Source organism: Schistocerca nitens, chromosome 3, assembly GCF_023898315.1.
Source record: "Schistocerca nitens isolate TAMUIC-IGC-003100 chromosome 3, iqSchNite1.1, whole genome shotgun sequence".
Classification (NCBI taxonomy): domain Eukaryota; kingdom Metazoa; phylum Arthropoda; class Insecta; order Orthoptera; family Acrididae; genus Schistocerca; species Schistocerca nitens.
In genome coordinates this window covers 53,825,626-53,850,997 of record NC_064616.1, presented here as the reverse complement: position 1 = coordinate 53,850,997, position 25,372 = coordinate 53,825,626, and the positions used below count along the sequence as shown (strand labels likewise).

Genomic DNA, 25,372 nt, shown 5'->3' with positions numbered 1-25,372 from the left:
ACATACTGCAATGTGTGTGTGCAGCGGGAGGGGGGGTTGCACAAAGTGAATCAGTGACACAAAAGCTTCCATCCATGACATTTAGTGCAGATCTGCAACTGACATTCGAATGCTGGATGTGCAGAACCTTTCCTCACACAGTGGATAATGGCCCTATCTTCCTTGTAAAAATCGTTGTGAGCAACAAGTTGTGGTGCCTGAGGTACATTACAGAATGGAAGAGGTTCCGTATAGAAGTGCAGAGTAAGAGTCACCTAAACCCAGAAATACAAGACACTGTTGATTACCTTCTTTCATGCTGAAGCGATCATTCATAAACAATAACTACCAAAATGCAAACCACTGTATGCAGTCATCTACGTTAACACATTTTATCACCTCCTGAAAATCAGACATGTGGACCCACACTATTGGCAAATGGATCTTTGTGTCTGTTGCATGATAATGACCCATACAATCATAACTGTGTATCAGTTTCTATTCACTAAACCTTGCCCTTGCCAATTATTTCTTTTTCCTCATCTTAAAGGAATACTTTAAAGAATGACTTTTGACTTTCAGACATTCAATGCACAGTGGATGCTGAAAATCATGTCCCACAGGCTGCCCACACCCACAGTATGAGACACCTCTATCTGTATTGTCATAAATAAATAACCTTGGGACATGATTTTTCTGAAGGGCAATAAGCTGAATCTTTGCATGCATGTACCATCTTTCCTGCAAACAAAGAAAGGCTGAGCAATATTAAATGAGAAGTTAATAGCAATATTGTCATAAGTCTTCTCAAAAATCTTTGGGAGGACAACATACAATGAGACACGCCATGTGTTAAACAAGCAATGACAATGTATTTTATTTTGATCACCAGGAATTTGGTGGACAAATTTATTGGTTTGGACAAGTGCTGAGGGATGTGAAGCATGCTGTGAAACTAGAGTAATCTCAAAGTTTTCTCACAGTGAAGATCGCTATTTAAATAATGGGCTATTTCAGTGTGAAATTGCAATGCACTATTTACCGGTGTTACTTGATGTCTTACATGTAATTTGGAATAATTGCCACATAAACATATGAAATGTTATACCAAGCCCTGAAAAAAGTAAGATCTCCCATTTGCTCTAGTTTTGCACTGGTATAATGTCTTCAAGAATAGATGAAAACAAATTGAAGACTAACAACAGTCTGCATACATCTCAAAATAGACATTGGTCCTATGAATATGACAAGTAAAAGAAGTGTAATTTGATCAATTTGAGGACGATTGTTACTACTGTTGAACTGCCTGTGACTATTGTGTGTTGCATTATATCTGAACATCTGCACCTGAAAAATAATTGTGAAATGCTTTTTTCCAAAGTTTCAACTACTAACTAGAAGAACATGCATATCTGAGTTTTCATGCAAACTGAACACACATTACATAAACAAACACAATTTTCTTCAGTTAGTAAAAATTGATGATAAAAACTGAAATGAGGGAAGGCAGAGTTCTGAGAGACACACTCCAGTTCTGCTGCAACTCAACAGAAGTGAATGAACAAATCAAAAGTAAAAAAACTTTTTTTTTTACTATGCTGAACTCATTAACCGAGTCTGTTCAGAGCAGACAAACAGTAAACATAGCTTTCTATGTCCAGGTAGCTGTACAATCAAAACAAAAAAACGTTTGTGTCCACCCAGAAATGGACAATGCTTGTATCCATCACAATGCACAATGCATCAGTCCACACTACATTGATGTGAAGGAAGGTTTTAAATGTTAAGAACCCTGCAAAACTTTTTCAGTCGCCTCAGGCCTGGTATGACTCAAGTCTTGGAGTTGTATGCTAGCTTACAAAAATGACATAAATCAACATATTATAAATTAAACTCCCTCACTGGATTTTTGTGTCTATATATTATGACTAATATCAGGAATTACTGTACATAAATACACTCCTGGAAATGGAAAAAAGAACACATTGACACCGGTGTGTCAGACCCACCATACTTGCTCCGGACACTGCGAGAGGGCTGTACAAGCAATAATCACACGCACGGCACAGCGGACACACCAGGAACCGCGGTGTTGGCCGTCGAATGGCGCTAGCTGCGCAGCATTTGTGCACCGCCGCCGTCAGTGTCAGCCAGTTTGCCGTGGCATACGGAGCTCCATCGCAGTCTTTAACACTGGTAGCATGCCGCGACAGCGTGGACGTGAACCGTATGTGCAGTTGACGGACTTTGAGCGAGGGTGTATAGTGGGCATGCGGGAGGCCGGGTGGACGTACCGCCGAATTGCTCAACACGTGGGGCGTGAGGTCTCCACAGTACATCGATGTTGTCGCCAGTGGTCGGCGGAAGGTGCACGTGCCCGTCGACCTGGGACCGGACCGCAGCGACGCACCGATGCACGCCAAGACCATAGGATCCTACGCAGTGCCGTAGGGGACCGCACCGCCACTTCCCAGCAAATTAGGGACACTGTTGCTCCTGGAGTATCGGCGAGGACCATTCGCAACCGTCTCCATGAAGCTGGGCAACGGTCCCGCACACCGTTAGGCCGTCTTCCGCTCACACCCCAACATCGTGCAGCCCGCCTCCAGTGGTGTCGCGACAGGCGTGAATGGAGGGACGAATGGAGACGTGTCGTCTTCAGCGATGAGAGTCGCTTCTGCCTTGGTGCCAATGATGGTCGTATGCGTGTTTGGTGCCGTGCAGGTGAGCGCCACAATCAGGACTGCACACGACCGAGGCACACAGGGCCAACACCCGGCATCATGGTGTGGGGAGCGATCTCCTACACTGGCCGTACACCACTGGTGATCGTCGAGGGGACACTGAATAGTGCACGGTACATCCAAACCGTCATCGAACCCATCGGTCTACCATTCCTAGACCGGCAAGGGAACTTGCTGTTCCAACAGGACAATGCACGTCCGCATGTATCCCGTGCCACCCAACGTGCTCTAGAAGGTGTAAGTCAACTACCCTGGCCAGCAAGATCTCCGGATCTGTCCCCCATTGAGCATGTTTGGGACTGGATGAAGCGTCGTCTCACGCGGTCTGCACGTCCAGCACGAACGCTGGTCCAACTGAGGCGCCAGGTGGAAATGGCATGGCAAGCCGTTCCACAGGACTACATCCAGCATCTCTACAATCGTCTCCATGGGAGAATAGCAGCCTGCATTGCTGCGAAAGGTGGATATACACTGTACTAGTGCCGACATTGTGCATGCTCTGTTGCCTGTGTCTATGTGCCTGTGGTTCTGTCAGTGTGATCATGTGATGTATCTGACCCCAGGAATGTGTCAATAAAGTTTCCCCTTCCTGGGACAATGAATTCACGGTGTTCTTATTTCAATTTCCAGGAGTGTAGTTGTGCAAAGACATAAATTACATGTGTAGTGAGCTCACTTAATTGTCTTTTTTGTTTCATCATCTAAAACAATATGTAAAAACTATTTTATTCTCAACATTGATCATCTTATGAAATTTTAATAAAACGAGACTGGTTCCATCCTTGTATGGACATCTTCAGATCAGGGAGGAAAATAGAATGTAAATACTAAGGAGAACTGCATAATGTGTTTTGAGTATATGAAATTTACTAATACACCTGTTTAAAGTTAGAATGTAATTCAAAGTTGCTCCATAAATCACTTTGTCAATGTAAGACATGCAGGGACGAAGACCAGGGGGTTATTTATGGAAGCAACGTGTTGCATGGTGCAGAAAGGGAATCATGATCATTTCTGAAAGAATGTTGGAACATACTCAAAATGGCATATTAGTGCCACATTAACAACTTTTTGATATAATTATGTAAAAACAAATTCAGGCATTGTCTGTGGGGGATACAGTATTTTGTGACATCATTACAAATACAAGGAACAACGAGAGCTCAGGACAATCATATTTGTGCACCATAACACAACAAAACTCGAGGAATGAGTGTAGACAGACTGCACTGGACAATTTGCTGATGGAAAAAAATATCAAGATAAAATTGCTTCTTCGCAATCTTTCAGTGTGTGGAAACAGACCAACTTGGAAAAATGGGTGGTGAATAATACCTTGCCCATACCTTCAACTCAAACTTATTTTTTAGGGCAAACTGTATAACTGCTTCTGCATAACAAAAACTTGAAATTTATCACCAAAACATTAGACACATCTGCAGTAAGATCAATGAAATTATAGTCAATGTCCATGAGCCACAAAGTGTAGACTATGCCCATGTTCTGTGCTTCAGTTAGCACGATAGTAATTTTAGTATAGAGAAACTTGTGATAAATAATTATTACTTAGCAATATAATTCTGAACAAAACATAAAGAAAAAGGTGGTGTTGCCATCTATGTTAAAAACAATGTCATATGTAGAGCAATTGATGTGCAGAATTATTGTTTAAAATGACATCAGGAAGTGTGCGAGACGGAATTGCCTTTAAATAATTCTCATACATCAGTAGTAGCAGCATACACAGCACCTTCAGTGAACTCTAGTCTCTTTTTCAAGCAGTTAAATGCTCTCCTAATATACATATTCGAATAGAGAAGACATGTGGCAGTGCTTGGGAATTTCAGACCAAACTTAACACGTTCCAGAGACAGAGAAGACCTAGAAAATTTGATGTCCAAATATAATCTTGCTTCTGTAGTTAGTTTCTCTACTAGAATAACATCATTTACAAGCACACTAATTGATAATATATTCATAAATCAGACCATAATAGGTGATACAACTACCAGACAAGTCCTGAATGGTCTCTCTGACCATGATGAACAAAGACTCACTATTAACAATGCATATAGCCACAAGAATGAAAGTGGCCCCACTGGAAAATAGCTAGGATAATTAATGATGAAACTATCCAAATTTTTACATCACATCTCCAAGACTTAGACCAGAGATCTGTGTATAATTTAGATAATGTCAGTTCCAAGTACAATCTTTTCAGTAATGAAGTGACACTAACGTTTGTAAGTAGCTTCCCAAAAAGGATATGTAAGACCAAAGCCCAGAAACTCACCAAAAATCCCTGGATAACCACTGGTATTAAGATTTCATGTGAAAAGAAATGAGAACTGTAAATTGCATCAAAAAATTCAGACAATCCCAACCAATTAATTCACTACAAAAACATTGCAAAATATTAAGTGAAGTTATTCAAAAGTCAAAAAGTTTATATCTAAGCTCCAAAATTAATAAATCTAGTAAAAAAATCAAAACTGTATGGGAAGTGATTAGAGGTGCAACTGCCCCAATATGACCCAAAACATTGTTCGCAACAATGGAGGTAGACAGGTACAAGAACAAGAATGTGGCAAAACATTTTAATGAGCACTGTAAGTGCTGCTGAAAAAAACACAACATAATGCCTCCTTATAACATGTCATAAGAACACTGAAAGATAATTCCCCAAATTCTTTAGAGGAGATAGGTATAACAGTACAGGAAGTAAGAAAAAACATAACTTCTTTAAGAAGTAAAAATTTGACTGGTACCGACAATATTTCCAGCAAATTGCTAAAAGCTTGAAGTAATCAGTTCAGTAAAGTCCTAGCTCATATATTCAATGGCTCTCTCAAACACGGTATCTTCCCCAACAGGATGAAATATGCCATTTTAAAGATCCTCAACAACAAAAATGATGCCTCGAATGTTACAAACTATTCCCCCCCCCTCCCCTCTCTCTCTCTCTCTCTCTCTCTTTCTCTCCTCCCCCCCCCTTCTTCTTCTACTACTACTACTACTACTACTACTACTACTACTACTACTACTACTACAATTTCTAAAGAAGTCCTAAAAAAATTAATATGAGCCAGGACTGTCACTGCCAACTTTGCAAGAATTAGTAAAAACCAGTTTGGATTCAGAGGAAAGTATCTGCACAACCAAAGCTATATTTTCATTTATCAATAATGTTCTGGAATGCCCTGACAAGAAAACATGGCCTGCTGGCATATTTTGTAACCTCTCTAAGGCCTTCGACTGTGTCACTCATAGAATACTTACAGAAAAAAAACATGCCACTACGGCATCGTTTTCTTGAGCCTGCAGCGTGTGGAGTTGATCTAAATGCCGAGCTTCCTCAGCTCTGGTTAACACCTGGCCGATGTAGTCATCGTTCATGTCATCAGGATGTAATGGAAAAGCAGTGTCCATCGTCTTAGTCGCCTCACATCAATGCACCAGGAAAAATGGGGTAAATCCCGTGATGTCTTGTTTGGCCTGTGCTGTAGGCAAACGTCACGAAGGGTAGCACCTCATCCCAGTTGCTCTGCTCAACACTGACGAACACTGATAGCATGTCGGCCAAGGTCTTATTGAGGCATTCAGTAAGCCCGTTAGTTTGTGGATGGTAGGCAGTCTTCATGTGATGAGTAATTGAGTAATGCTGCATCGACGGTTTACCTCTGTCACAAGATTCAAATGAAAAACTTTCCCTTGATCCATAATTAATGACCTTGGGGCACGGTGTTTTAATACAATGTCCTCCACGATGAATTTGATGACCTCGAATGCTTTGGCTGTTTTCATGGTTTTTGTAATGACATAGCGTGTCAGAAAATCAGTGCAAACAATAATCCATCTATTACCACTAGCAGACATTGGAAATCGTCCGAGGAGGTCAACCCAACACGCTGGAAAGGCGTTTCAGATGGTGGAATTGGTATGAGTCGGCCAGGTGATTTCTGAGGAACTGCCTTTCTCCTCTGGCACTCTCAACAGTGCGACATACAGTGACGGACAGTCCTAAATAAACCTGGCCAGAAAAATCTCTTGTGGATCCTACCGTACATCTTAATAAATTCTCAGATGTGTCATGGAATTTCTGATGAACATTTAAGCGCATGTGTTTAGGAATCACGGGTAGCCACGTCTTTCCAAAAGGATCAAAGTTTTTCTTGCACAGTAATCCATTAACTACCTTAAATTGTCCTTTCACATCCTCTGACCGATTTAAGGCAAGCATAATTTGAGATATCTTGGCGTCCTCCTCCTGCTCAGCAGAGGGATCCTGGAGTGCAGCGAGACAGTCACTATCTTCATCAAAGTCTTGATGGTCTTGCACAAGGTTTCTTGAGAGACAGGGGGCATCTTGGTGTTTTCTTCCACTTTTGTACATTATGGTAATTTCATACTCATGAAGATGTAGTGCACACCTGGTGAGTTGTCCTGTTGGATCCTTAAGACCTGTCAACCAACAAATTGAATGATTGTCTGTAACAACTTTGAATAGCCTTCCTTAGAGATACTGTCGAAATTTGCACATGGCCCAGATCACAGCAAGACATTCTCTTTCTGTAGTTGAGTAGTTTCTCTCGGCTTTTGTAAGTGTCCTAGAAGCATAGGCTATAACCTTCTCTTTTCCATCTGAAATTTCCACCAGAGCAGCACCGATCCCATACCCACTGGCATCTGTGTGTAGTTCTATAGGTGCTCTCTCATCATACAGACCAAGTACAGGGTCAGTCGTCTGAGCCTTTTGCAGTACGTCGAAAGAATCTTGTTGAGCACCACCCCAGATAAAATTAGCATCGGCTTTTAACAACCTTTGGAGTGGCCTGGCTTTGATACAAAAGTCTTTGATTAAACGACGGTAATAAGAACATAATCTGAGGGAGCTCCTCACATCTCTAATACTTTTAGGAATACGAAATTCCATTATAGATCTCACATTTTCTGGGTCTGGCCACACACCTTCGTTTGACATGAGGTGTCCAAGTATTTTGATTTCCTTTGCTCCAAAGAGGTGCTTTCTTGGATTAAGTTTCAGTCCACCTTGTTGGAGATGCTTAAGAACAGCCCTCAGTCTTTTTACATGTTCATCAAATGTCTCTGAGAACACTATAATGTCATCTAAATAACAAAGACACATCGTCCACTTTAGGTGACTTAGAAGATTATCCATCATCCGTTCAAAAGTTGCTGGTGCATTACACAAACCAAACAGCATTACCTTAAACTCATACAGGCCCTCAGGCGTGATGAATGCAGTTTTCTCACGATCAGCCTCATCTACTTCGATTTGCCAGTATCCTTAGTACATGTCCATGGTTGAGAAAAACTTAGCCCCCTTCAGACAATCTAGTGTATTATCAATTTGTGGAAGGGGGTTAACATCCTTTTTAGTTATCTTATTAAGCTTCCTGTATCAACACAAAAGCGCCAACTGCCATTCTTCTTCCTGACGAGAACCACAGGTGACGACCGTGGGCTCTGCGAAGGCTGAATGATGTCATTCTTCATCATTTTCTCTACCTAGTCGCGAATTATTTGACGTTCCATTGCTAACACAAGGTATGCTCTCTGGCTTATTGGTTGATGGTCTGCAGTGCTAATCCGGTGCTTCACCGTCAATTTCTCTAATTTGCTCTTCACCTGTGGGTTGAAGCAATCAGAGAACTCTTGAAGAAGGCAAGTAGCTGCTTCTGTTGTTTCTTAGTGAGCTCTGGTGATAATCGAGCTAGAAGATCTCGTCTCGTAGTGGTAGTGCCAATATCGCCCACAGACTCGGCATGGGAGGTTTCTATTACGCTCAGCTGTCTGGCAATTAACAGCTCAGCATTTGCTACGCACATGCATCTCGGAAGGATCTGCGGTTCTCGGCAATAGTTAACTATCCACAATTCATCGAATCCATTCTTAAATGAGACGACAGAGGCTGGGATGACCAAGTTACTCTTCAGTGGTATGCAGTGGTATACATTCCACTACAAGATCCTTGGGTCCAGGCATGGCACCATGGTGATTGTGCTACTCAGCTTCTTCTGCGACAATATCCTTGTGGAAGACCCAGGTGCAAAACATGCCCAATCCACCCACCCAGCACTTCCTATTACTGTCCTGTCACAGGTTTATTGTGCTCCATCAGAGGCCGGGCCACCTGTGAAACCAAATATGTCATTTACCAGATCTGCTGCAATCATTTCACAGCTTTTTATATTGGTATGTCTACCAACCAGCTGTCCACCAGCATGAAGGGTCACTGCCAAACTCAATCCAAGAGCAAAGAAGCCCACCCTGTGGCACAACATGCAGCTGACCACAACAAACTTGATTTCAATGGCTGGTTCACTACCTGAGCCATCTGGATCCTCTCCTCCACCATCAGCTTTTCTGAACTGCGCAGGTGGAAGCTATCCTCTCAACACAGTCTCCGCTCCCGTAATTATCCCGGCTTCAACCTACAGTAACATACTGTCCCCACACTCTCCACCCAACAGTTTACACCCTCTCTGTACTATCATCTCCTCCTCATTTTCACCTCCCACCCTGTTGTTTATGTCCAGCCCTCTGCCAATGCATCCGCACATCTATCCCTCCTTCTATCCTGTTTTGCTCCTTTTTCCCTCACCTACCTGCCCCACAACCTCCTGACACTGCACCTTTTCGCATTCTAATACCTGCACACTCCACCAGACAGTGTTTGTCTCTCTGCCCACTCGTACACCATCCCTTCACCTTCCCCGCCCCCTACAGATTGCTGCTTGCATCCCACATGATGTTACATGCCAGCTCGAGATGCTGGAGTTGGCTGCTGTGTGTGCGTAAGGTGTGCTTGCTTGTGTGTGAATGGTGTGTCTCTCTTTTACTGATGAAGGCTGTGGCTGAGAAAACAAATTAATGTAATTATAGCAGCAAGATACAGTAATGCCTGAATACACAGAAACACATGGGAAATAATCTTTTCCACCTCTGCTAAAGTATTCATCTAGAGAATAGAAACTTTTTTCAAGCAAGAATTCCTTTAGCTTAGCTTTAAATAGTATATTATTATGTTGTAGACACTTAATATTAATTGGAAATCCGTTGCAGATTTTTGTACATGTGAATTTTATGCCTTTTTGAACCAGAGACAATTTTTTAAGGTCACAGTGTGTCGTGTTCCCTTCTTGTGTTGTAATGATGGTTTGATTCATTTGTTTCATATTGAGAAGGATTGTGAAGCATGAATGTCATGATTGAAAACAGATGTGATGGAGTGGTTACTATCCCTATTTGCTTAAACAAATTATGACATAGGTTCTTGGAGACACTCCACACAAAATTCAGACAACCTTTTTCTGACTTGCAAAGACTGTTTTCAACAGTGGTGAACTGCCCAGAAGATTATTCCATACCACTATACTCGAGTGTGGTATTTTGAACACAATGCTGTTGCCTGTGATACACTCGGGCTTGGTCACTAAAGTGTTAAGTGTGGGGAATTAACACTCACACAGCTTTATAAACCTGGCAATAAAACAAATCAATATCAGACTAAATTCACATAATGAGAATGTTAAGTCCTATTCACACTTTTACAAACCGAATGTTCCTAAGGGACTTCTACTACTACACATGACAATGCAAATTTCTGTACTGCCTTATCAATCTGAAACTATTTGTGAGGGAGGCAAAAAAAATTCCTCTCTTTCTTCTACTATTCACGTGGTGATAAAATGTTCTGGATGCACTATGATTTCTAAATCATTTGTCCTGTTTGCAGCAAACAACTAGCTCTCTGGATGTGTATGTGATATTTCTTTAACAGTAGATGAAACTTAATAATGAGAAGAAATGGGTCCTATCTGTTGGTGATAAAATTATTTCTCAGTGTATTTATCCATAATTGTGATGTACATGTACCAGATGTAACTGGAAAAATATCAGAATTTGTCTAAATGGAAACAAAAATACTTACAAAACATCAACGTACAGGCATAACCCAACTCTATCCATTATCATCTTTATTGGAGGTAAGGTATATTTTAATCAGTTCTGCATTAACAAGACTTAACAGAAAGTAACTGATCATTCAGATTCTACTAATATGACAAACTGATATATTTCCACAGTGCTCTTCTAGGAGATAGTTTCCATGACAACAGTAAAAAAATTTTGTTTTAAATACAACAAACATAAACTGCTCACCTTTTCTAGTAACAGAAGGGCTTCATCATGGTTCATGCAGTACTGACCATACACTGTCTTCATTCTTTCAGCGAGCTCTAAAAAGCATGGGCCAACACACTGCTCATCATCATTTTTACCCTTCATTGCCAGCTGAAGTTTGTCCAGCAAGTCTTCAGCCAGATGCATTACCTACACAGTTGTTGAATAAAAACACACTTATTTATCCCACAATGTTAACAAATGTATGCTAGGAAATATTAGAGTAATTAAATAAACAAGGCCACAAAATCATTTCTATCAGCTAACAACTGGTGGGGGGGAAAACACAGAAACAAAGAAAGAATAAAAGAATAAATAACAAGAAAGATGCTGGAATGATTGAAGCAGCAGCTTAATACTCAATAAAGCATACATGATATTGTATTTAAAAAACATAAGAAGGCAACAAGTCAAACAAAATAATCCATTGAACAAGGGGCTCTTCTCCTCTGTTGCCCTTAATCATTATAACCCACATCTGTTCATCACCATAACCATCTTAAAACATTAGAAGCACACTATAATATAAATGCTATGATCTTTGCAAATGTGACCATTAGAATTGGTTGTAGGATACAAATATGAATACTGGTATAAAAGACTGCTTTCAATCCCAAGGAAAAGTGTGTCCTTGCGTATATTACCACTGAAACTTTTCTTGTCTTCAGAGTGTTCATTTTAGCTGAAGGCATTGAAATACTTCAAAAACTACACACTGGATCAAAAAAAGTTGTTATTCTAATTTTTAGGTCTCAAAGTGAGGAAACCCAATGATATCATAGTTGCGCCGCCCCCCCCCTCCCCCCCCCCCACTCCACCCCGTGCATGAGTGGTGGAGGAAACTTTGAAATCTTCAATGGGAACTCCCACTTTTTATTGCAGATTATGATTCTATTGCAAAACCTACATATGTTTTGTCTAAAGCATTTTCTTCACCACAGGTTGCGCTGTAATCAGAGGAACAGAAATGGATACACAATTGTAATTTAAATTATGCTACTCTATGGTCCTTGAATATCCAGTGGCACATGAGACCCTCACCTCCACGCTGTGAGGGTAGGGCAGGCCATTATTTCTTAACTTCTAATTGGAAATCCCATTCGCAAGGTTGTATTCCTGACATATTGAACATGGATGACTTAACCTACTTGTTATACCGGAGTCAAAGTAGCCCCTGAGGGCCTGCAACCCACATAACACCACAGAGGATGAGGTTGTCTATGCCTAAAGCGTACCCAAAAGCACCATGGTAAAAAAAAGATAATTGAAACAGAAATTCAGAGCACTACTTCCTGCAGGGGGAGACCGAGCCACGGCCTACAGGAAGTATCACTACACCAAAACCTGATTCGCTGGAGACAGCTATTTAGGGCCTAGAACCAGGCCTGAAGTTCAGTTCACACCGGATGTTGACCTCATGTACTGCGACCGTTTAAGATTACATCTTCGTCTCGGAATTGGACTTTACTAGTGTGTGTGTGTGTGTGTGGGGGGGGGGGGGGGGGGTTGGTTTACCACGAACCTTTGTGGAAAATTAGAAGTGAGCTTTTGTTTGACTCAATCAGGAGATTTTTTTCATTATTATTACCTTTTGTTGGTATGTTCAGTCATCGACCTTGTGAACTTACATGAATAAAAGTAGTGTTTGTGAAAAATTGCAAATTGTCAGTCACAACAGTACCACTGTGGGCACGGCTCGAGGTAAACGCTACTCTACATTTCCAATTAGGGTAAGTGTTCAAATGTAGTACCACCAACTTCAATACCCTTAGTGACTCGCTTTCCAAATGACCATACACAGGACAGAAGCATATCTGCGGGGATGTCAGCACAGGCCTTTCTGATGCAGTCGACCATGTCTTAATGGCCTGTTGGCACTTGCTGGTCCACCTTTTCTTTTAAATACCCCACAGGCCAATTAATAGGGCCAGTTCTGGTGATTCACCAACAAGTGTAAAATGGTCTAATACCTCTTATGTTTCAATTTTTTTTAAATTGTGAATTGTGGTTTATTGGTTTCATAACATACATAATCAAAATAATTTGATTCAGGAACAGGGAACACGTCAAAAGTTTGGTAAAATTTACTGTAAACATAGAAAGCTGATGTTTACATACAGCATAATAATAATAATAATAATAATAATAATAATAATACAATTTTGTGTTATATACACAAAAGGCAGAGACAATAATAACAACAATAATAATAATAGTAGTATCTAAAAATCTAATACTAAATTACCCTAGTTCAAATTATGTCATCTTCTAAAAATTCTTCTATCAAGAAGTATCATTTCTCCCCCAGTATCTGACGTAGCCTTATTTTTAGGATTTCTGGCTTAACATTAAATATATTTTTGCCCATTAATTTGTTATATATTGTCATCCCCATATACTGTTGTGCTCGTTCATATAATTTCAATTTGTGTGTGGGAAGCATAAAATTATTTTTATTTCTTGTTTTGTATATGTGGTTAAAATTATTTTCCTCAGATAATTTTTGCCTGCTGTGTAGGAATATAATAATTTCATAAATGTATATGGAGGGTACAGTTAGGATTTGCAGTTGTCGAAATAATGGGCAACAAGATTCTGTTTTCTGTGCAGTACACATGTATCTGATAAGTTTTTTCTGAAGTTTCATTATAAGACATACTCTACTTGAACTTCCCCAGAAAATTATACCATACCTAATGACAGATGGAAAATAACTATTGGATGCTCTTTTTCGTGTTCTCATGTCGGTAGAATTTTCAAGTATTTGCATTGCAAATGCAAAACTGCTTAGTTTATTAGATAAGGAGTCAATATGTTTGTTCCATTTCAAGTTCTTGTCCACATTTAGTCCTAGGAATTTGACAGTGTCAACTTCTTCCATAAGTTGATTATCAAATGGTGCAAATGGCTCTGAGCACTATGGGACTTAACATCTATGGTCATCAGTCCCCTAGAACTTAGAACTACTTAAACCTAACTAACCTAAGGAGAGCACACAACACCCAGTCATCACAATAAGTTGATAATCATGTCATATTTTAAGCTCTGCACATTTTGAGTGTTTGGTTTGGAAATTTACCATATGGGTTTTTGCAATGTTCAGTTTCAACCCATTTAACTGAATCCAGTTTTCTAGGGTATCCAGTGTGCTCACAATGAAGCTTGGAATTTTTTCTGCATCACCATCTTCAATTAAAACAGAAGTATCGTCTGCAAACAGAACTGATGGGGAATTGATATTTGTAGGTAAGTCATTTACATAGAATAGGAACAAGATTGGCCCCAAAATGGAGCCTTGAGGAACACCTTGTGATACAGTACTCCACTTCGAAAAATAATTCACCACATTTGAAGTGATAGTTATCCTTTGTTTCCTGTTCTGCAGGTACAATGTAAGTCGTTTGAGAGTATTGCCCTTAATCCCATATTTATCTAATTTGTAGATAAGCAAGGGATGGTTTACAGAGTCGAAAAAACCAGCAACTATACTCCTCTGGTCCAGTGCTTTGCATATCTTTTCAATAAAGTTATTTACTACATCCAGGGTGTTTTTCCTGGTTGGAATGCCAATTGATTATTTATAATAATATCATTTTTTACAATAGAATTGCAGCTACTTTTTCAAACACTTTCGACAAGATTGGAAGAATAGAAATAGGATGATAGTTTCCCATGTCTTCCCTCGACCCTTTCTTGAACAGAGGTCTGACTTCACCATACTTCAGCACATCAGGAAAGCATCCCTGTTCAAAAAAATTATTAATTATTTTAATTAGTGGAGGTGCTATTATGTGATAGACTGCTTTAAGCACTTTAGTCAGTATCCTGTCCCACCCAGCTGAGTTTTTATTTTTTAATGATAATATAATATTTTCCACATGCTTTATTGTGATTTTTTTAAAATCTGTGAGATACTCAGCTCCTTGTTGGAGTTCAAAGGGGTTAACTTTACTCTGATACTCTACTATATCAACATCTGACTTTGCCACATTTATGAAGAATTCATTTAAACACTCCAATATTTGAGCTGGGTTTACAATAAAGCTATCATTTACTTTAATCCTAGATATTTCCATTTCTATTAATTCTAACACCTAACTCTCATTTGACAACAGATCACACTGCCTTTGTTTTACTTTATGTTGTGAAATGAACTTATTGTTTTCCATTTGTTTGGCTGCTTTCCCAACTTTTTTGAAGGTAGCTTTATAACGTCTAACATATTCAGTATATTTCATTATATTTCAGTTCATTATGTAGTTGCCTCTTCCTAGCACTAGAAATTTTTATACCCAGAGTTATCCATTCAACTTTACCAGTGATTTTGTTACATGTGGTCCCAAGTAGAAAAGTTACATTATACGCCACAAGAAAACTGCTTTAATCACAACTGCATAATGTGTTGGGCAACCGTCATTCTGAAACCACATACATTGTTGACATCCTGCATTAGTACCAGTAGTTCCTGTTCAAAAAATGTTTAATATTTGCATACATTTAATGTGCCGTCAACAAAATACAGACCAATGAGTTTGTTCCCCAGTGATGCCACACTATATGTTAACCGACCAAGGACACTGATGGTCAACTTGCTGTAACCCGTGGGGATTGTCTACATTCCAGTACTGCATGTTATATCAGTTAACTCTGCCATGGTTTGTGAATGTAGATTCATCAGAAAATAGTACCTTGGCAAAGAACATGTGGGTCGTTTGCATTTGTTGATGTGCCTACACACAAAACACTATCCGGTTATGGAAATCAGTGCCATGAACTTCTTGATGCAGTGACACGTGGTATGAATGATGCTTATGACAATGCGGTATTGTAACAATACTATCTACGGACATACTGGACTCGTGGCTTGGTTGCCAGGTGCTTATCCATGGGTTGTAGTGCACTGCTGCTAGTACAGCATTTCATTAGCTTCTCCTGTAACACATTTGCTCAATTTCTTTTGCCGGTCTGTACGTGGCCATCAGATATAAAGGCGTTCACAACCTTGTAAAAGAACGAATGGGAGTGATCTTTCTCTGGAGAATGCTCGGCATACAAGGCCTTGACATTTCTCCTACATTCTCCATAAATCAGTATCATTTCATTTTTTTCTTCTGTGGTTGCAACATTCATCACCCACATGCACATCTGTTCTCAGAATGGTATGAAGGTGTGAAGGAGATAAACACTGTGCAAGTATTGCATTGTTTAGAGATTCTATCTGTTCTATGTCTGCACGGTACATGAGCTCATAACACAGTGTACTACCTGTTTGATATGTCTCAGTTTGCTACACGGCCACAGTGCACGTCAAGTAGTCCCCTGTTCGATATGTCGGAGGACTACAACATTGCGAATGCAGTTTCCAGTTAGAAGTTGTGAAATATTAGCCTGTCCTATCCTCGCAGCATGGAGGTGGGATCCCATGTGGCATTGGATATTCCTGGGCCACTGAGTAGCATGTCGTAAATTATGATTAAGTACCCATTTCTATTCCTCCAATCAGTGGCGAAAAAAATCTGCAATAAAAAAAGGGGGGTTACCATTGAAGATTTCAAAGTTCCTCCCCTCTGCCCCCCGCATGCCACCCATGCACAGGGTGGGGTGGGAGGTTGAGTATGCTATCGTTGGTTGTCCCCCAGAGACAAACAAATTGGAATTACAGTATAACCCCACTTTTATGTTTTCCCACTGTTTACGACTTTTTTTTATCATTTCCATCAAATTTCCTATGTCCATAGTGTTAATTTGCACCCGATTTTGCGTCAACACATTTAATATTTTCCTGCGATTCACGCATTACAAAAAAATGTTTGTGGAGAAAAAAATGACACAGAAATGATGTTGGCCATCCAGTAGTGTTTACAAATATTATACAAATAGTATGTGGTTAAGTTTCTTGATACCAGGGCACTCTACTCAGAGGATCTAAACCGGTAAAGTGTAAAAGTTGGAACAGTTCGTGCCGTATTCCCGCTTCTGCCAAGCTCTAATTGGCATGGTGGCTGATGGGAGTAACTAGGCTCATTCGAATAAAGTTACCATGACCAATCACAACCATTTGCCAACTCTCTCTACTGCACAAATGCAGTTTCGTAATTGCTGTGATCATTGTGACACCTTTATTGAACCAGATTTAGCATGTTTCAGCGTTAGGCCATCTGTAGTGCTAGTCGACACCATCATTCACGTTGCATTGCTCAAATGTTTTTAGTTTAAAAACGGTGCCATTTACTCCCCCCACCCCCCTCCCCCTTCAAGCTGTGCAAAACTTGTTTCGAGAATTTATTCTCGTTGTCAAGTGCAGTATTTACATATGTATTTTTTGTGATTTTACACAAACAAACAATGTGAGTGATAGTTTGCATGTGTGTGGTTTTACACATGACTGAGGAGGCACAGTACCTGATAACTTCAAAAAGATGACTAGAGTGCAAGAGACGCAGAACAACACACATTCACACGCAAAATACTAATGCATATATTTGCACTCGACAATGAGAAAAAATTCTCAAAATGCACTATGCTAAGCATGAAAAAGTACATAACTAGTGTAGTATTTAATTATTTAAATAATGAATGACAGTGCAGGCTTTCAAAAACATCAATTATGATGTATGAAATTGAGTCAAACGTTCCGACTTCCCAGATAATTATCAGTTCCAGTTACATCAGTGGTTTTTATTAGATAATAGACCTTTATCAGAAAATAAACAAGTCCCTGAGAAGCCTTTTGATGCCTGTTATATTCATACATCATACATAAATTGCGAAAATGAAAGGGGGTATCCTATATGTAACTTTTACAGCTTAACACGTTATTTCCCACATTTTACATTCCCCCCCCCCCCCCCCTTTTACACCATTATTTTGAAGTCCCTTGAAAAGTGTAAAAGCGGCGTTTCACTGTATAACTTTTTTTTTTATCCAATGTGTAGTTTTTGAGATACCTCAATGTATTCAGTTAAAATGAACATCTTGCATGTTGTGGTGCCATCTTTATTTCGCAATACCTGGACAGAATACATGGGTGGGACAAAAATACGTGAACACTGCGAAAATGCATGCTTGAACATAAAGGCAAATGTTAGTCAAGCCTGCAGGTTGTGCTATTATATTTGACCACAAAGGGAACCTGTGCAGTGCCCTCAATACATTGCAAGTTTCAGTCATGGTCAGAACTGTGTTCCATGTAGCTGTGAGTGTATGACATCGGAACTAAGTGAATTAGAACATGGGCAAACGGTTGGTCCCCATATGGTGGGTGCTCCTGTAGCCAAAGAAGTTGAAGTGTTTGGTGTTCCAAGAGGTAAAATGCTGAAGATTTATATCACATACAGAGGAAGCAGAAAAATATCATTTGTTAAGTCACAACGTAGGTAAAAGTGTGTGCAGAGTCACAGACAGACAATCACAGAAGAGAACTGTGATGAAAAATAGGAGGACAACAGCTGCAAAAGTCACAGTAGAACTGATGTCACTCTTGCAAATCCTGTCAGTACCAAAACAACATGAAGTGAGTTCCTCAAGCAAGGAACTGCAAGGCAAGCCAATAACACAAAAATGTGGTGCCAAAGCCATAAAACCTGGATTACAGAGCAAAAGAAGAATGTCATTTGGTCAGATGAGCCTTGTTCCATACAGTTTCCAAGCTCTGGGTGAGTTCACATCCCAAGGGGGGAACACGGCACAGGTTTAGTGATGATACGAGCAGCCATATCGAGTATTCCATGGTTACTCTGCAAGGTCACATTACTACCATTGATTATGTGACCTTTTGGCTGACAAAGTCCACCTATGATACAATGTTTGTTCCGAATGGTGGTAGTGGTGTGTTCCAAGAAGACAGGGCCCCAGTGCACAAAGCTAGTATGTTCCGGGACTGGTTTTATGAGCATGTCAGCACGGGGATACATTTTTGCATCTCCCCTGGCCACCACAGTCACCAGATCTCAGTATTATTGAGGCTTTGTGGCTTACTTTGGAGAGAAGGGTGCATGATCACTATCTGCCTCCACTTGACACTATTTTGCAGGAAGAATGGTATAAATTTTCCCTGAAAACCAAACAGGATATGTACTTATCCATTTATACATTCCAAGATGAGAATGTCAACAGTTTTCCTATATCACATTATGTAGGGTAATGCGTTGGGTTTTCAGTATGTCCACATTTTTGGTCACTTTCTGCATTTTCTTCATTGTCTAATAAAGTCAGCTAAAGGGCACTGAAGTTTTGCATGGTGGTTTTTCAACTTGGCTTTAAAAGAACATTGTATAAAAAAAACTCTCTCTCTCTCTCTCTCTCTCTCTCTCTCTCTCTCTCTCTCTCTCTCTCTGCCCCCTTTTTTGTACAAAAACTTAAGCCTATATTAGCTGTTCAAAGTGATGGTAGTTATTCTTAATGCAAGTATTACAATGGACATGAAAGTTTGCCATACTCTCTCAAATATCCCGGCTGTCTGTTTTACAAAGAGACAGACATCTACAACACTATCAGCAAGCTTATACGGCAGACACCACTGACTTCGTATAATTGCACAAGATAAAATACACAGGGTGAAATCCAGCAATGGTGCTGGCCATGGGACATGACCTCCCCTTCCAATTAAATTATGGCAGTATTTATTGTTTACCTGTTCATGGGAAAAAATGTTGAGGTGGGTTATTAAAAATCTTGTTGACCCACATGCTCTCGTGAACAACAAGAGATAAAATCTCCAACAACAACAGTAACACATCTTGAATGAAATTATTTTGGATAATTAGGCTTATTATGACTCAACAAAACAGAATAAAATTGATAACACAAAACATTTACACCATAGGGAAAACATTTACTATCTCCATCTTTCATTACATTTTCACACACAATCAAATTCATTATTCTAAATAAAATGAGAAAAGTATCTTTGGCACTGGAACTCTTCACTTCTGTTCATCATGACTGACATACCATGCAACATTTTGTGCATCAAGTGATCTAAGCTCCTTTTAGTAACCCCAACAGCTATTACGCCATCAAGTGTCTTACAAGGCGTGTTTTTTAAGTAAGTACCATTTTGAAATTAAAAAAAGATGTGCTAAGATATCTCAACAATTTTATTTTTACATGAAAGCCTCTATCTTAATCTAGTTTTCTACATAATTTCCATCAATATTGAGGCACTTGTCATAACGTTGTACCTGGTTTTGAATACCCTCTTCGTAGAAGTCTGCCGCCTGACTTGCTAACCACTGCATCACCACTGTTTTGACTTCGTCGTCGTCTTGAAGACGCTGACCGCCCAGGTGTTTCTTAAAGGGCAGGAAGAGATTGTAGTCACTGGGCGCAAGATCAGGGCTGTATGGCTGTATGGAGGATGATCTAGAGTTTCCGATCGAAGAGATGTGGAGATCTTTGGTCTGATTCGCCACATGCGGACGGGCATGGTCTTGCAGCAAAACGATGCCCTTGCTCAACTTCCATGGACTGTTGCTTTGATTCTGGTGTGATGTAGGCCACCCATGTTTCATTGCCCATAACAAATGGTTCAAATGGCTCTGAGCACTATGGGACTCAACTGCTGTGGTCATCAGTCCCCTAGAACTTAGAAATACTTAAACCTAACTAACCTAAGGACATCACACACATCCATGCCCGAGGCAGGATTCGAACCTGCGACCGTAGCAGTTGCACGGTTCTGGACTGCGCGCCTAGAACCGCGAGACCACCGCGGCCGGCCATTGCCCATAACAATTTGGCTTAAGAAATCGTCACAGTCATTGTGGTACCGCTCAAGGAAAGTTGATGCACTGTCTAAACGTGTGGATTTGTGCACATCCATCAACATTTTCAGTACCGAACTTGCGCACAATTTTTGGTAATTCAAGTGCTCCGTCACAACCCCATACAAAACACTACGAGAAACATTAGGAAAGTCATCCCACAAGGAGTAAATCTTAAAGCATCTGTTTTCTCTCACCTTATTGTCCACTTTCTGCACCAAACCTTCATTAACGACCGAAGGTGCCCACTCCTTTGTTCATCAAGCACATTTGTGTGGCCATCTTTTAAATGATCTCACCCACTTTCTTACCATTCCATCACTCATAATGTTTTCTTCGTAAACTGCACAGATCTCATGATGAATATCGATTACTTTTAGTCCTTTAGCACTATGAAATCTTATAACAGTCTGTACTTCACAGTCGGCGGGACTCACGATTATCAGAGGCATCTTAAACACTCAGTACACAACGTAAACAAGGAAGAATCAGACTATAATGGCGTCAGTGCGTAATTAAGGTACAGGCTTTCATGTAAAAATAAAATTATTGAGATATCTTAGCACATCTTTTTTTAATTTCAAAATGGTACTTAAAAAATACGCCTTGTACATATTACTGGACTGGTGGGTGAAATGGTGGTTTCAGCACATGATTTGAAAATAGCTTACAAAATGAAAAACACAACTCCAGAAGAGCATTACCAAAGCAATATAATTAGATCAAAGTTGACTCTCACCATTATTTTCTCTCAGTTGCCTACAACTTTTTCTCTTTTACGTAACTGCACATAGTGTTCTAAACACCTTTACAAGCCACAATATTACTTTTGGTGCACTTTTAGTATTTACCATGCCTTCATTAAGTGCTACCTGTCTCAGTGCTATCCCAGTCTTGTTACAACTGGCTTTTACGTGCATGAAGTTATCTGGTCAACCATAATGAAGGTGGAAAAATAAGAGTAGCAATTTTACTCATTCTGTTAATGGAGTTCCCCCAACAGGATAAAAAGTTACGCACATTTTAACTGCATTAAATTCAATGACAGATTAGATACAGAGCTTCAAGTTACTCTTCCACTCCAATACAGCTGCCTGCATCTGACATTCTCAATTCATCAGCTCCTACTCATGTTAGGTTCCCCTACCGTTTTGGCTTGGTATTTTCCCCACAATCATTTCATATCCTCTCTCATTGCTACAAATACCTACATACAAATATACATACTTCGCCCCCCCCCCCCCCATCTATGTAGCTTTAATGCAGTTTTAGAATCTGATGATTTTCTACGTTTCTCAATTTTAGACTCGATGTCAACTTGACCAACTGTTGTAAGAATTAACCCCATCATCAGCAGTGGCATATACCTAGAAGGATTAACACTATTTATCTTACCAAAAGCAATTCCATTCATTACCTACAGGTAACAGGAGTACTCAATTTTGCTGATTTGTTCAACACAGTTTTTTGACTATCCATTGAATGCAAAAGAAACAATTATCCACGGTTTGCTCAATACAAAAGTAGTTTGGGAAACTTTCAATTCTTTTTCATTTTTTAATTAATTTTTGGCCTTTCCTAGAGTTATATATGATATAAAGCTAACACAATACACTGTGAGCACAACAAAATAAAATATAGCCACACACGGTTAAGTAATAGATGGCTGGCAATATTCAAAATTCATCTTATAAAAGTGTAGGTTTTATGTTACACAGAACCGAGAAGTTACTTACATCCAGTATGTTCCCAAAAACAATTTCAACATTAATGCCCCTGTTCTCAAGAAATTCTGGGTTGTGCAGATTGAAAGTTTCATAGGTAATTTTCAGGTCACGGACAAATTCTTTCTCTGTGAAGACAAGTTCTGATATTACATTTTGTCTCTGTTCCTGTTTCTTCTTCCTAGAATTCAAAATTAAATTTCATTGACGACTGAACATGCAAGGTAGGGCCTAAAGCTGTATTAGATAGTTAGTGTTCATGGCATGCAATCAGACTGTTTAAATTTTTTCACTTTCACACTACAGTAGAACTGTGCATTTTCAATTAAAATTCTTAGATCTTTAACTTTACTTTTTGTAGTATCAGTTTGTTAAGTGACCTTACAACAAATAATACTATATAAGTGCAGTGAAATGGTCATTTATAAACAAAAGACACGAGACATCTGCTAAATAAAGGGAAAGTAGAAACTATTCATTTATCAATAGTCAATTTTAATGTCCCCTAACATAAAAAATACAAGTCTACAGAGAACAGTAACAATTACAAACACTAAAATACTAAATGACACAAACAATAGAATATTGTCAAGTTTCACAACCTATAATCCTGCAAATAATTAGTCCATATTTCTGTAACAGACAGTTTATAATGCTTTCTGGTTTATATATGACTAATCATATTCAATAACCTCCATGTGTGGTTCTGACAACAACAGGTAACGTGAAAAGCACCGTGCTTCTGATGTGTCTAACCAGTTAGAATGAGGTATGATCATGTGAACCTTACATAGATAGCATGAATTTGTACATTCTGAACGGTTGTAACTCCCAGCAGCGAATTCATAATAAATGACACAAACAATAGAATATTGTCAAGTTTCACAACCTATAATCCTGCAAATAATTAGTCCATATTTCTGTAACAGACAGTTTATAATGCTTTCTGGTTTATATATGACTAATCATATTCAATAACCTCCATGTGTGGTTCTGACAACAACAGGTAACGTGAAAAGCACCGTGCTTCTGATGTGTCTAACCAGTTAGAATGAGGTATGATCATGTGAACCTTACATAGATAGCATGAATGTGTACATTCTGAACGGTTGTAACTCCCAGCAGCGAATTCATAATCTCATTTTCTTATGGAATGGCACCACAAATTAGTGGTTCATTCTCATTTGTAGAATGTTTAGGAAACTAGAGAAGACATGCCCAGTCAGACTGGCACTGTTTCCCAAACAACTATTCAGTAATACATAAGTAAACTTCATCTGTCATTATTGTTCTGATACCAATTCAACAATGGCAGATCTTGTCAAGCAAATAGTCAGCAGTACTTTTGTAACCCCTGATTTCAACATGCAGGCTAAAGGCTAGTAAGCTGCACTTGTTCAAGTTTTGTAACCCCACAAGTAATGTCCATCAGTGCTTGCTTCTAAATTCTCTTGCAATATTTCAAAAATAATCTGAATGCTGTTTCGTCTTACAATATACTTAGCTGGAGCTTTGTAGCAATCAGTGTAGTGACAAATTCAAACATCACACCTGTAATTCAAATATGTGCATGTGATTTGGGCCCACTAAATGAGCATCATGATTTTAAAAAAAACTCTTAAAATATATGCTGTCTACTTCTGCCAAAATTCATCTACTGTGAATCATAGGTTATACAGTAAAGGCTTTTATGCAAGTCATTCGGAAAGTTTTGAAAATCACTAGTTTCCATTTCTGTTGCAAGACAAATATGCAATACCATTTTCAAATACAAAAAATGTTGCAGCTTCAGAGAATTGGTAAGTACTGGTAGTACTGAAAAGGTTTCCACTATAGTGTTCCACATAATATTCTGTCACGATCAGGCACAACACTGGAAAGCAACAGACTTTGGAATCCAAAAATTTTCTAACTATTCTTCTTTCTTTCTATCTTTATTTCTTCTCTACATTATTTAACTGTTTGGCTCTCTTTATGGTGAGGCATCCTGGGGTGTACAGATACCTGGTTTTAATCACCACATGGGAATGCCTCAGTCTTGTATTAATAGATAAGAATTTTTTGTATACATTCTTTGTTAAGTGGAATAACATTATGATTGTTTGTGGCTCTCTTTATGTTGGTTGCTTTGTCCAGAGCATTGCCTGGATTATTTCTCTCAAGTATTTGAATTCTGAAACTTGCTTTATTTTTCCATATTTTGATTCCACCTATTTGGGGGCATCTTTAATACTAGTCATCTATACAGTTTTTTCATACTAAATTTGTATTTCAGTTCCCCCCCCCCCCCCCCCCTACTGCTTCGATACAGTTTTGTCTTTTTCGATGCATTTCCTGTTTCTTTGCTAAGACTGCTAAAACAACAAAAGCTAAGCAGTCAGTTTCAAGATTTTCTCTCTTTCTTCAAAGTGTTTTACTTTGTCATCATTCTTGCACTACTTTCAATAATAATGAGTCATTCTATCCCTGTGCCTCATGCCTGTTATTATTATTATTATTTCTTTACTTTCTCAGACGTTAAGTCTGGTTAAGAATGGAAAGTGACGCGGACCTTGATCAAGCGTCACTTCCTATTAACTGTACGGTATGTGTTATATTGCATTTAGGAACTTTCGGGTAATTGAACATGTATCAATAATTATGGATTTCTGTAGTTGTATATATATGTTTGGATGTAGCTGTATTGCATTGAAGTACTGGTGGATATTGTGTGGTATGACTTCTGTAGTTGATAGTATAATTGGTATAATGTCAACTTTATCCTGATGCCACATGTCCTTGACTTCCTCAGCCAGTTGGATGTATTTTTCAATTTTTTCTCCTGTTTTCTTTTGTATATTTGTTGTATTGGGTATGGATATTTCGATTAGTTGTGTTAATTTCTTCTTTTTATTGGTGAGTATGATGTCAGGTTTGTTATGTGGCGTTGTTTTATCTGTTATAATGGTTCTGTTCC

The 25,372-nt window shown here is 39.2% G+C and overlaps 1 protein-coding gene across 2 annotated transcripts in view; it reads right to left on the bottom strand.

The window, feature by feature from the left end:
• The window catches only part of LOC126248010 (dynamin-binding protein-like), a 222,855-nt gene that overhangs the window by 125,281 nt on the left and 72,202 nt on the right, over positions 1-25,372 (bottom strand). For both annotated transcript variants that reach the window (XM_049948593.1, XM_049948592.1), the window contains exons 10-11: positions 22,429-22,597; positions 10,908-11,078 (exon numbers count right to left, since the gene is read on the bottom strand). In XM_049948593.1, coding sequence (XP_049804550.1) covers positions 10,908-11,078; positions 22,429-22,597 — 340 coding nt within the window. The remainder of the gene's footprint in view (positions 1-10,907; positions 11,079-22,428; positions 22,598-25,372) is intronic.